Raw genomic sequence first — 15,122 nt, 5'->3', positions numbered from 1 at the left:
AAATACGAAATGTTCCTTGATTACAGTTTTTTAGATGGAACGAAAACACTAAATCATTCTGTAAAGCACAAAGCGTGCTCCCACTGTTTTAATAGAGGAAATGTGCATTAAATGGTAAGTATGATGCTAATGTACATTGTAAAAAAACAACCACAAATTCAGTTGTTTCAACTAATTATTATTAAGTAACTGGTTCCCCAGCCTTTTTTAGTTTACTAAACTTTTCAGTCCAAGTGTTACCTGAAAAAAAGAGTCGTTGGCAAACATTCAGTCAATTTAAAATGGTCTCATATGTTAATTCACATATAAATTATAATTAAGGCATCTTAATTAAAAAAGGCTGTGCAACTGATTACACATACTGTACTCTGGTCCCATGTGGCTCAGTTGGTAGAGCATGGTGTTTGCAACGCTAGGGTTGTGGGTTTGATTCCCATGGGGGACCAGTACAGAGAAAAAAATATATGAAATGTATGCATTCACTACTGTAAGTCGCTCTGGATAAGAGTGTCTGCTAAATGACTAAAATGTACTTTTATCATACAATGTTTTCTACGCACATATTTGACACACGTTGACATTGTGCATGTTAATTTATACAGTAATGGTGGCGTAACAGCAGTGGTGACCCATCATTCAGGGCAGTTTTGAGCCCCACATTTTCTTTTTTTGGGGGGGGGGGGGCTTGCCTGTTTTGCATGCTATTTTGGCATTAATCGCATATTAGTCGCATATTAGTTTGCAAACAATGTTTTAAAAAACAACATATATATATAATTGAGTTAATAAAGCCGCATACAAACATGGTCTCTTTTTTGTTTTCTTGAGTAAGGCTGCTCCAAAATGCAGGTGTTTCAGCCTAGCTCAGAGCTTTCTGTGGTGGTGGGGCAAGCCAGCAGAAAATACAGAGCATTGCGCCATGATTGGCACAGTGTTCTGTCACTCATGGGTACACTACATCACCACCAAGTCTAAGGGTAGAGCTCTAAAATTCTAGCCCCTTGGGTGCTGCCATAGAGTTACATTAGAAGTGCCCATCCAAGAACGCTCAAGGTCATTGGCCCCAGATAAATTTATCACGTTATATCTACAGTAGCTTTGATTGGACAAGTCGACAATCTACTGGCAAATCCTTTTTAATCCTTGTCATATGAAGAGAAATTCTAGATCAATTGTATTGGTGCTCATCGGCCACTGGACATTAACATTACACAACAAGTTGGAAATTGAAAATTCAACAATGAGTGGTTTGGAAGGAATCAGTGGCTAACTGCAAGCATTGCAAAGAAATCATTAGCCTGCTATTAGACTGCAAAGATTAAGGGTCTCTTTTCCTAGTTTAAAATTATAAACATTCAACATTGGCCATGCTGTCAATGAAGCATGATTTGTGCTGCTCTCAAAACAACTGCTAATTCGGAATTGCAAAATCTGACTTTAGTGAGTCCAAGACAACTGGGAACTCAGGAAAAATGAGCTATGACTGGGAAAATACATTTTGAACTTTCATCCAACTCGGAATTGTAAATCTGGAACTTGGACCTCTTTCTAGAGCTACGTCCTGAAGATCACTGATGTCATCATGATTCCATTTTTTCTGAATTCCCTGTTGTCTTGAAAGCACCATAAATCCAGAGTAAATCCAGACTTTGATGACAAAGTTTGATGACAAAATTTGACCACGAAGACTGCCATGCCAAATTCCTGTTTAAGTGAGCACAGCTCACTTGATTGCTTCTGCATAAATGAGATATGTATACTGTAGCTAAGAAAGTAATACTAAATGTATGCTGTGTAGTAAGCTGTTAGCAGCACATGTGCCTCACCCTTATAATTTAGTCTATTTTCACCTCTTAATTTCACCTACTGTTCTGACTTGGTGGTGCACATGTAGCCTATAACCTGTTTTTGAGAAATGTAATCATCGAATATTGTAAGAGCTTTCATTGTCTGCTTATATGCCCCCTTCGCCTAATACCTTTTTTGCACTATTGGTTAGAGCCTGTAAGTAAGCATTTCACTGTAAGGTCTACACCTGTTGTATTCAGCACACATGACAAATACATTTTGATTTGATTTGATTTTAATTTATCCTACGGTTCTGACTTGGTGTACAGGGAGAAAACTGTAAGAACGGCCCATTTCTGAATTCTGTCCCTGTACATTTCAAAAGTGTTGAACAAATAGTTGTATTGACTACGTCCGTGCTAGCTCGCTCATTAATGTCTTAATCGAAATCGCCACTGCATAGCAGGGCTATTGGAATGCTGTGAATTAAGAGGTTGTAAGTTCAAATCCGAGGTGAGGACATGTTGAATATTAATTACTGTATATACAAACACGCACAATATAATCATGTATGTCAACTTGTTGAAAATATTGCATGTTAAAAGCACTGTGTTTGTGTAACTAGTTCTATAGTCTTTTTGGGGGGGAGGGGGTAAGATGCTCAAGTAATAATTTCTAGTTGAATGAACATTATGAGACAATTTGAGTAAACACATAATTTTAAGTTGATTACATTTTTGTGTACGTTTTCTCAATTTGGAGCTACGTTTGGGCCAACTAAACATACTAAGTTTAGGTAACACTTTGACCGAAAAGTTGAGTAACCAAAAAAAAGACTGTGGAACCAGTTACTTAATAATACAGTACTTAGTTTAAACTTTTTTTTACAGAGCACACACACACACACACACACACACACACACACACACACACACCACACACACACACACACACACACACACACACACACCAGTGTGTATTTCCCATTCAACTCCAAGCCAATCTAATTTGGAGTTTTGTCAGTGTACGTATTACTTTTCCCCCCTCAAACATTCATGCAAGGCAAATGCCCATCTTATAATGTCCAGGGAATGGGTAGTTGGCCTTCAACTCAGCAAAATAGTCTCTCATTTCTATTTGAGGGTTGAAGAATGCCTGCAAAAAATCAATTTGTACCGATGCCAGGTTCTTGGCAGGCATCAGATCAGCCATTGAGATTCTCATCACATTAGCCCTCAGCTAGTGGCTCCCTGGCCCACTAATATACAAAGAGCACAAGCCCCAGTCAGAATGTACATTTCTAGATGATCTTCCGAATGTTCGCTTGTGGTTATGCATAAATTGCTTTACTCTAGATAATTCACCCGTCCGATTGTGATGGAACCGATGGCCTCCCGCCTTCTACTAAAGATGTGGAGGCCATTTTGAGTTCTTCTATTTAAACAGGAAATTATTGGTGATTGAATTCCAGATGTAAAGAGGTATCACATGATCTGATCTGGGACAACAAATTGCAGGCTGAGCATCTATTAAGAGCATGTAGGTTACGGTTCAGTTTTGTGTCACACAACTTCCTGAACACATATGTGATTTGTGATTGACGCTTGACTTCTGTCACGGCATTCCACTGAGCTAAAGTCACTTAGTACTTATTCACTACCAGAAGTCACCCTGGAGGATTGTAGAGAGATTGAAATGCAGAAAGAATGGACTACAATGTGAATAACTTATTCACAACCAATGTCATGAGGACAATATGAACATGATTGTATTGTACAGTATACAGTATATTTAACATCCTGTATACACATGTTGCATCCTAAATGGCACCCTATTCCCTTTATAGTGCACTACTTTTGACCACAGCCTCACTTTACTCTGTGCTTATTCATAACCACATGCTGAATGACCATAGGCCGACACAGATAATAGGTTCGTAATGCCGATGGATCTGGGTTTATTTTCCCTTTGACCCGCTACCCTTCCAATTTCACTCACTGAAATGGTCCAGGCTTGCTACTCCAACCAATTTCTTTTTAATTTCACCTTTTTCTAAACAACCTTGTTCAATTACGGATCACTTAATGGTTTATTTTAATATGCACTTATTTGCAGGATGGCGTTGCATTGCCGGAGGGAGGGGTAACATTAATACTTATTATGCAATTACTCCATTGACTGGGGCTATGGTAATTCTATCCAGTGTGCATCAGACAGAAGGGAAAGATGATGCACGTTGCTTTCATCTCAGACTCATTATTAAGGACATATCAGGCGGAGGCACACGGCTGTCTATGAAGAGGCTCTTATTTGAAAACGGTCATGGATAATGCACATTATAATTGGCCCCAACACAGGAACAATAAATCTGGATGTGTTTAAAGCAAGTGCAGCGGATCACAGGCTTCTTCCTCTGTATGCTGATGGTGTATGTGTGCATGTTCCTATATGCTGATAATGTCGTGGTTTATGAATAACTTTCCACAGCTCTTATGGAAAATATCCTGTCTGCTCACAACTGTGATTCTATTCTGTGTCTAACTGCCATCGCAGTTGACTCACAGCGGCAGAGGAGACAGCCTTTGTCTCATGGGAAAATGGATTCTGTTTTCTATGGATGCCGCTCTGAAATACACTATATATAAAAAGTATGTGGACACATCTTCAAATGAGGGGATTCGGCTATTTCAGTCACACTTGTTGCTGACAGATGTATAAAATCGCGCACACAGCCATGCAATCTCCATAGACAAACATTGGCAGTAGAATGGCCTTACTGAAGAGCTCAGTGACTTTCAACGTGGCACAGTCATAAGATGCCACCTTTCCAACAAGTCAGTACGTCAAATTTCTGCCCTGCTTGAGCTGCCCCGGTCTGTTAGTGCTGTTGTGAAGTGGAAACGTCTAGGAGAAACAACGGCTCAGCCGCAAATTGGTAGGTCACACAAGCTCACAGAACAGAAGTGCGTAGCACGTAAAAACCGTCTGTCCCCGGTTACAACACTCACTACTGAGTTCCAAACATCAGCACAAAAACTGTTCTTCAGGAGCTTTATGAAATGGGTTTCCATGGCTGAGCAGCCACACACAAGCCTAAGATCACCATGCGCAATGCCAAGCACGGCTGCAGAGGTGGAAAGATGGCGCCAAAGAACATGGCTGACGTTTTACGTTCTCCCAACCAATTGTGCTATTTTGTTAGTTTTTTTGCATTTTCTGTAACTTATTTTTTTACTTATTGTGTACATAATGTTGCTGCTACCGTCTCTTATGGCCGAAAATAACTTCTGGACATCTGAAAAACAATTACTCACCGCGGACTGGAAGAAACTTTTTCATTAACGAGTTGACAAGAAGGACATCCTGCTTTCACTGGAACAGGCCCAGATCCCCCCCTTTTGCATGAAGAAAAGATGCAGGAAAAGGGGATGCAGATCGGGCGGCCTTCTGAGAATCCGTAGGTGAGTGAGTAAACTCCCACTGCCATCCGTTCTTCTTGCTAACGTGCAATCATTGGAAAATAAAATTGATGACCTACGTTTAAGATTATCCTACCAACGGGACATTAAAAACTGTAACATCTTATGTTTCACCGAGACGTGGCTGAACGACGATACGGACAATATAGAGCTAGTGGGATTTTCCATGCACCGGCAGAACAGAGACGCTACCTCTGGTAAGATGATGTGTGTCTATTTGTCAATAACAGCTGGTGCGCGATATCTAATATTTAAGAAGTCTTGAGGTATTGCTCACCTGAGGTAGAGTACCTTATGATATGCTGTAGACCACACTATCTACCAAGAGAGATCTCATCTATGTTATTCGTAGCTGTCTATTTACCACCACAGAACGAAGCTGGCACTAAGACCGCTCTCAACCAACTCTATAAAGCCATAAGCAAAGAACAAAATGCTGACCTAGAAGGCGGCGCTCCTAGTAGCCAGGGACTTTAATGCAGGCGAACTTAAATCGGTTTTACCAAATTTTTTACCAGCATGTCACATGTACAACCAGAGAAAAAAAATCCTAGACCACCTTTACTCCACACACAGAGATGCATACAAAGCTCTCTCCCGCCCTCCATTTGGCAAATCTGACCATAATTCTACCCTCCTGATTCCTGTTTACAAGCAAAAACTAAAGCAGAAAGTACCAGTGACTCACTCAATACGGAAGTGGTCAGATGACGCGGATGCTACACTACAGGACAGTTTTGCTAGCACAGACTGGAATATGTTCCGGGATTCATCCAATGGCATTGAGGACTACACCACCTCAGTCATCAGCTTCATCAATAAGTGCATCACCGCCTGGTATGGCAACTGCACGGCATTTGACCATAAGGCGCTACAGTGGGTAGTGCGAACAGCCCAGTACATCACTGGGGCCAAGCTTCCTGCCATCCAGGACCTATATAATAAGTGGTGTCAGAGGAAAGCCCATAAAATTGTCAGAGACTCCAGTCACCCAAGTTATAGATTGTTTTCTCTGCTACCAAGTCTAGGACCAAAAGGCTCCTCAACAGCTTCTACCCCCAAGCCATAAGACTGCTAAACAATTAATAAAATCACCTCCGGACAATTTACATTGACCCCCCCCCCCTTTTGTACACTGCTGCTACTCGCTGTTAATTATCTTTGCATAGTCACTTCACCCACACTTACATGTACAAATTAACTCAACTAACCTGTACCCCCACACACTGACTCGGTACCGGTGCCCCCTGTATATAGCCTCGTTATTGTTATTGTTATTCTTAGTGTGTTACTTTTTATTATTACTTTTTATTTTAGTTTACTGGATAAATATGTTCTTCTTTAACTGCACTGTTGGTTAAGGGCTTGTAAGTAAGCATTTCACAGTAAAGTCTACACTTATAGTATTCGGCGCATGTGACAAATAAAGTTTGATTTGATTTGTATAGCTCACCGCCATTGGACTCTGAAGCAGTGTAAACGTGCTCTCTGGAGTGATAAATCACACTTCACCATCTGACAGTCTGATGGGTGAATCTGGGTTTGGCGGATGCCAGAGGAATGCTGCATAGCGCCAACTGTAAAGTTTGGTGGAGGAGGAATAATGGTCTGGGGCTGTTTTTCATGTTTTGTGCTAGGCCCCTTAGTTCCAGTGAAGGGAAATCTTAATGCTACAGCATACAATGACATTGTAGATGATTCCGTGCTTCCAACATTGTGGCAACAGTTTGGGGAAGGCCCTTTCCTGCTTCAGCATGACAATGCCCCTGTGCAAGCGAAGTTCATACAGAAATAGTTTGTCGAGTGGCCTCCCGAGTGTCATAGCGGTGTAAGGCACTGCATCGCAGTTCGATCCCAGACTGGAAGACCTATGAGGAGGGGCACTACTTACTCAGTGTGGTCCAGGTTAAGGGAGGGTTTGGCCGGCCGGGATTTCCTTGTCCCACCGCGCTCTAGCGACTCCTTGTGGCGGGCTGGGCGCCTGCAAGCTGACTTCGGTCGCCAGCTGGACGGTGTTTCCTCCAACACATTGGTGCAGCTGGCTTCTGGGTTAAGTGAGCAGTGTGTCAAGAAGCAGTGCCGCTTGGCAGGGTTGTGTTTTGGAGGACGCATGGCTCCCGACCTTCGCCTCTCCTGAGTCGGTAGGGGAGTTGCAGCGATGGGACAAGACAAACTACCAATTGGATATCACGAAAAGGGGTAAAAGTGGCAAAAAAAATATATACAATAATAGTTTGTCGAGATCGGTGTGTAAGAACTTGACTGGCCTGCACATAGCTCTGAGCTCAACCCGATTGAACACCTTTGGGATGAACTGCGAGCCAGGCCTAATTGCCCAACATCAGTGCCTGACCTCACTAATGCCCTTGTGGCTGAATGTAAGCAAGTCTCTGCAGCAATGTTCCAACGTCTAGTGGAAAGCCTTCTCAGTTGAGCGGAGTCTGTTATAGCAGCAAAGAGGGGACCAACTCCATATTAATGCCCATGGTTTTGGAATGAGATGTCTGAAGAGCAGGTGTTCACATACTCTTGGTCATGTAGTGTATGAGTTCTCACATACTGGAAAATGTTACCAATAAACTGTTTGAACATTTTTCAAAACTCATAAAACTATCCACTCTGGGACTATCCAGATGATAGGATGGTGTACATAGTCAGAACGCTCTCTTACGGTGTGCAAAACCCTGACAGATACCTGGCCACGCACATGCATGTACTCCTTGTCTCTCTCTCTCACTCTCTCTCCCTCTCACACCCACACATTTTCTCCTCATCAAAAGGTTACACAAAAACACAAAAGGGACACAGACATGCACACAGAAACTTTCACAGATGAACACCCACAGAAGCAAAGGAAACACAACCACATTTGGACAAATGTATTACACATCTGCCATACACACAGCCTACTATCTCTACAGACACACTCCCATAACGTTAGCATGCAGCTGTCACTGACATTATGACACACACACACACACACACACACACACACACACACACACACACACACACACACACACACACACACACACACACACACACACACACACACACACACACACACACACACACACACACACACACACACACACATAACAGGCCAGGGCATGGACTCTCACCTCTGCAGATGGGCACAGGGAAGTCCCACACAGCACCCTTCTCCGCATTGGTGACACAGGTGAGCTGGGGGTGCCCGTCCAGGACGTACCCAGTTACACAGCTGTAGTGGATCTTGTCCCCCACGTTAAAGCGTGTCCCGACCAGGATGCCTTTGGGAGGTACCCCGGGGTTTCCACAGGCACTGATCTGCAGTTCTGATGGGGACAAGAGGGGAGACAGTCGTTATGCACACATTAAGTACCCGGTTGTGTAAGAAATTAAACATGGTTGGTTTTCTCTGCTTCTCTCCCCCTCCCTTCGTTCTCTCCGTTTACTTATCTTTCTCTCTCCCCTACTTTCTCTCCCTCCCTCCTTACCTCGTTCTCTCCCCCTCTTTCTCTCTCCATCCCTCCTTCTTTCTCATGTTTCTCAACTCAACTGAGTATCAAGCCAGGCGGAAAATGGCAGCGGCTCCCTCACTGCCATTACATGCAGTTCAGTGCTGCATTCACATGGAACCTGACTGCACATCTGAAGGTAGGGACACAGTGGAAACAGCCAAGGGCATTCACATTGTGCTGGGAGGGTTGGGTTCAGCTTTAGCTTCATGCTGGGAGAGCAAGACAAGATAACCATATACTGGCTGAGAAAGAAGATACTGTAGAAAAATGAGAGATGTGTGCAGTATTTGAGTGAAAAAAGAGTAAAAAAGATAGAGAAGATACTGAGACAGGAAGAAGAGATATATATGATTCAGAGAGTTAGAGATAGAGACAGAGAAAGAAAAAGAGTGAGTGAGTGAGAGAGAGAGGGAAAGATCTAGAGAGAGTGAGAGAGAGAAAGAGAGAGTGATATATATATATAGAGAGAAGAGAGAGACACAGAAAGAGTGAGTGAGATATATATAGTAATATATATATATATATATATAGAGAGAGAGAGAGAGAGAGAGAGAGAGAGAGAGAGAGCGAAAGACAGAGAGCGAGAGAGAGAGAGGATTGCCAGAGTAGACCAATAGAAGTACAGCTATCCATCGCTGGTTGCTCCCATTATATTCCAGTGTGTCAGCCAGCCAACTAATGCTCAGGCGAACAGTTCTCAGTGGATTTGCTGGGAAATGACTCTTATTACCAATAAAACACATTGTGAACACTGGGAATAAGAAAGAGGGGAATAGTAAAAGTGTGTCTGATCATGGAGGATACTATCTTGAAATCAGTCAGAACATACTGGAATCCTCTTTTCTGTGACTTTAGAGCAAGGCTTTGGGGCAAAGAAGAAAGTGTCTGTTCCTTCTCTTCACACTGCCAGGGGGAGGGAACATGGTCTTTCTACGTAATACACACAGACACACACACACATACTGTACACACACAGTTAGCCGAGGGACACACACAGTGACAGACATGATGTCTGCAGGTATCGGCGTGCCAACTTTATTAATTTAATAGTGCTAATTACCTTGGTCCTGATGTTGTAAAATAGCCTGAATGAAAACAGACTCATTAGGCTAATAGCCAGCGTGTGTCTTCCTTTTTAACAACGGGAGATCATCATTAGTCTCATATACCTAAAGGGTGTGAGTGTGTATGTGCGTGCGTCTGAGTGTGTCGGTTAGTGTGTGTGTTGGCTTAGTGGTGGATGGGCTCAAGAGCTCATGGGCATGAGGTAGTAACTGCAGCACAATTTGCAACAGCTCCAATTGTGACCTCTTCTGTTTTATTAGAATGACTTCCATTGATGAATAGGGATATTTATATCATGGTTCTGAATGACTACCATTGTCGACTAGGGATATTTATATTATGGTTCTGAATGACAACCATTGTCTACAATGGTTATTTATACCATGGTTCTGAATGGCTACGATTTTTACTAGGATTATTGATATAATGGATCTAAATGACTACCATTTTTAGCCAGGTTATTGATATCATGGTTCTGAATGACTTCCATTCTCTACTGGGGTTATTGATATCATGATTCTGAATGACAACCATTATCTACTAGAGATATTGATATCATGGTTGTAAAATACTACCATTGTCTATTAGGGTTATTGGTATCATGGTTATGAATGACTATCATTGTCTGCTAGGGATATTTAAATCATTGTTATAAAAGACTACCATTGTCTACTAGGGTTATTGATATCATTCATCTGAATGACTCCCATTGCCAACTGGGGTTATTGATATCATGGTTCTGAATGCTGAATGACTACCATTTTTATGAGGGTTATTGATATCATGGTCCTGAATTACTACCATTGTCCGCTAGGGTTATTAATATCATGGTTTTGAAATATTACTATTGTCTATGAGGATTTTTGATATCATGGTTCTGAATGACTACCATTGTCTACTGGGGTTATTGATGTCATGACTCTGAATGACTACAATTGTCTGCTAGGGTTATTGACATTATGGTTCTGAATGACTACCATTGTCTACTAGAGATATTGATATCATGTTTCAAAATGACTAAAATTGTCTACTAGGGTTATTGATATCATGGTTCTGAATGACTACAATTGTCTACTAGGGTTATTGATATCATGGTTCTGAAATATTACTATTGTCTACGAGGGTTTTTGATATGGTTCTGAATGACTACCATTGTCTACTAGGATTATTGAATTTATGGTTCTGAATGACTACCATTTTTACTAGAGATATTGATATCATGGTTCTGAATGACTTCAATTGTCTACTAGGGTTATTGATATCATGGTCCTGAATGACAACCATTGTCTACTAGGGTTATTAACATCATGGTTCTGAAATACTTCTATTGTTTACTAGGGTTATTGATATCTAGGTTCTGAATGACTACCATTGTCTACTTGGGTTACTGATATCATGGTTCTAAATAACTACCATTGTTTGCTAGGGTTATTGATATCACGGTTCTGAATGACTACCATTTTATCTAGGGTTATTAATATCATGGTCCTGAATTACTACCATTGTCTACTAGGGTTATTTATACCATGGTTGTAAAATACTACCATTGTCTACTGGGGTTATTGATATCATGGTTCTGAATGACTACAATTGTCTACTAGGGTTATTAATATCATGGTTCTGAAATATTACTATTGTCTACGAGGGTTTTTGATATCATGGTTCCTAATGACTACCATTGTCTACTAGGATTATTGAATTTATGGTTCTGAATGACTACCATTTTATCTAGGGTTATTAATATCATGGTCCTGAATGACTACCATTGTCTACTAGAGATATTGATATCATGTTTCAAAATGACTAAAATTGTCTACTAGGGTTATTGATATCATGGTTCTGAATGACTACCATTGTCTACTAGGGTTATTAACATCATGGTCCTGAAATACTTCTATTGTCTACTAGGGTTATTGATATCATGGTTCTGAAATATTACTCTTGTCTACGAGGGTTTTTGATATCATGATTCTGAATGACTACCATTGTCAGCTAGGGTTATTGATATCATGGTTCTGAATGACTACCATTGTCAACTAGGGTTATTGATATCACGGTTCTGAATGACTACCATTGTCAACTAGGGTTATTGATATCACGGTTCTGAATGACTACCATTGTCAAATAGGGTTATTGATATCACGGTTCTGAATGACTACCATTGTCAACTAGGGTTATTGATATCACGGTTCTGAATGACTACCATTGTCAACTAGGGTTATTGATATCACGGTTCTGAATGACTACCATTGTCTACTACGGTTTCAATGGTCTATTTAAACCACAGGGATATCAATGGAGAGAAAATGAAAGAAATAAACTGACACAGAGAGAGAGGATAAGAGAGAGAGAGAGGGAAAGACTGTGGGAAAGAGAGAGAAAGAGAGAAAGAGAAAGAAATAGAGAAAGAGAGAGAGAGAGAGAGGGGGGGAGAGAGAGAAAACAAAAAAATAACTGACACACACGGTCCTCTAGCTCTGTGAAGAAGTTAGTGATGCATTTAGTTTATAATTCACAAATAGAAAACCATACACTTGAAGAAAAACTTCAGGTGGGATTTGATAAAGGTCACAAATCTTCTCGTCTGGGTAGATAAACTAGCGTGACAAACAAACGTGCCTGAGAGCTTTAACAGTGGCCCTGCCTCACCTCTGACACTGTGTGTGTTTGTGTGTTTGTGTGTGTGTGTGTGTGTGTGTGTGTGTGTGTGTGTGTGTGTGTGTGTGTGTGTGTGCTGTGTGTGTGTGTGTGTGTGTGTGTGTGTGTGTGTGTGTGTGTGTGTGTGTGTGTGCATGCCTGTGTGTGTGTGTGTGTGTGTGTGTCTGTGTGTGTGTGTGACATAGAGATGGGCCTCAGAGCAATTTAAATGAGGAGAAATACAGCAGCCTTTGGGTTTATTCTACAAAATACTATTTTCCAGAGAGCATAATATTAATATTTTCATATTGGATGAGTCTGTTCTAGGATCAAAAAGTAAGTAGACATAAACTTTTCTGTCACATGGAAAGGGGACTTTACATCCTTTAACACAACTTTAGATAATTCACCAGACTATGTGCTATGCAGTGGTGTAAAGTACTAAAGTTAAAATACTTTAAAGTACTACTTAAGTAGTTGTTGGGGGTATCTGTACTTTACTTTACTGTTTATATATTTGACTACTTTTACTTTTACTTCACTACATTCCTTAAGAAAATATTGTACTTTTTACTCCATACATTTTCCTTTTCCTTAACACCCAAAACTACTCGTTACATTTTGAATGCTTAGCAGGACAAGAAAATGATCAAATCATGCACTTATCAAACTAACATCCCTGGTCATCCCTACTGCCTCTGATCTGGCGGACTCACTAAACACACTGGCTTCATTTGTAAATTATGTCTGAATGTTGGAGTGTGCCTCTGGCTATCCGTACATTTTAAAAACAACAAAATGGTGCAGTCTGGTTTGCTTAATATAAGGAATTTGAAATCATTTATACTTTTAGTAATTACATTTACGTTTGATACTTAAGTATATTTTAAAACAAATACTTTTAAATAAAGATCAGTCTTTAGATGGCTAAAAGAAAAGGAATATAACATATACTGTTTACAGGAAACTCATTCTACATCCTTGATGAAGTTGCGTGGAAAAAGGAATGGGGTGGTGAAATAATTTTCTATCATGGACAAAGGAACTCAAAAGGTGTGATGATATTAACTAATATACATTTCGATCGGAATTTGTAAATAGTCAAGAATGATTCGCAAGGAAGGTGGATTTTTTTGAATATGAAAGTGGACGAAAAAGGGATTTGGCTCATTAATCTTTATGGTCCAAATCAGGATGATCCATACTTCTTCGAAAATATTTATTACAATTTATTGAATTGTAATATTGAATATTGAATTTACAAATGATCAAATCATTATGGTGGTAGACTAACACTGTGTTAAGTACCTCAATGGACAGTAAAGGAAATAACTCCACAAACTATTATCACCGTGTCCTTAAGGAAATCACAAATATTATGGACACATTAGAAATAGTGGATATTTGGAGACTAAAAAATCCTGACCAAGTGAGATATACATGGAGGAGACTTAATCAAGCTAGTCGTCTTGACTACTTTCTTGTCTCTTTCTCTCTTGCATCAAAGGTTAAAACAGTTTTAACAGGAGACAGAATGCGATCGGATCATCATCTAATTGGCCTTCAAATAATAGAATTTCCAAGTGGACAGGGATATTGGACAGTTTATCAAAGTTTACTGGAGGACAATTCATTTTTAACGAAGACAAAATAATTTATAACTGAATTTTTCCAGTATAATATAGGTTCAGCAAATCCCCTTATTGCTTGGGATATCTTTAAATGTACCTTCAGAGGTCATTCAATTCAATATTCATCAATAATAAAAAAGCAGTTTCTGGCTAAAGAGACAAGACTAACAAGGGAAATCCATGAACTAATAGTACAGATAGATAGCAATAAAAACGATACTACGGAGATACAAAATATGTTAGAGGAAAAACAATAAGAACTGGAGGAACTGATTCAAGAACAATCTAATGCAATCTATTACAAAAATAAAGCAAACTGGATGGAATATGGATAAAAATGCACCAAATTCTTCCTGAATCTCAAAGACAGGAACTCTAACAAAAAGAATTTGCAGAAACTCATTACTGAAGAGGAAGCTACATATTTTAAGCAGATGTTCTATTTACCATCTCATCCTCACCAACTGAATGATGATTACTGTAAGGAATTCTTTCCAAATAATAAAATAAATAGAAAATGTATAAATGTACAGAAAGATTCCTGCGAAGGCCAAATTACTGACAAATAACTTTTAGAGGCTATTAACATCATGAAATGTCTAAGAAGCCAGGCCGAATATTTAAAGTGGATTTCGAAAAGGCCTTTGATAAAGTAAGACTGGATTGTATTCATAAATGCATGGATTTTTTCAATTTCGGTGATTCTCTTATAAAATGTGTAAAGGTAATATTTAACATCCTTAGGTGAGAGTAAAAAGCGGCTACTTCTCAGAGAGTTTTGAATTGTCAAGAGGTGTTGTCACCATATCTATTCGTTATGGCCATTGAAATGCTAGCTATTAAAATCAGATCAAATAACAACATTAAAGGATTAGAGGCTTAAAAACAAAGGTGTCCATGTATGCCGATGACTCAAGTTTTATATTAAGTCCGCAAGCTAGATCCCTGCAATGTCTCATTAAAGATCTAGATAACTTTTCTGGACTCTCTGTACTAAAAACTAATTATGAATTAAGTGT

General features: G+C 39.9%; 1 protein-coding gene across 1 annotated transcript in view; it reads right to left on the bottom strand.

Annotated features, from left to right (window-relative positions):
• The window catches only part of LOC106570400 (CUB and sushi domain-containing protein 3), a 738,870-nt gene that overhangs the window by 523,981 nt on the left and 199,767 nt on the right, over positions 1 to 15,122 (bottom strand). Inside the window, exon 4 of the mRNA XM_082961236.1 lies at positions 8,390 to 8,584. Within this exon, the coding sequence (XP_082817362.1) occupies positions 8,390 to 8,584 (195 nt within the window). The remainder of the gene's footprint in view (positions 1 to 8,389; positions 8,585 to 15,122) is intronic.

Source organism: Salmo salar, chromosome 14, assembly GCF_965601325.2.
Source record: "Salmo salar chromosome 14, fSalSal1, whole genome shotgun sequence".
NCBI classification, from domain to species: domain Eukaryota; kingdom Metazoa; phylum Chordata; class Actinopteri; order Salmoniformes; family Salmonidae; genus Salmo; species Salmo salar.
Note: the sequence above shows the minus strand (reverse complement) of the source record. Positions and strands in the feature narration are given on the sequence as shown.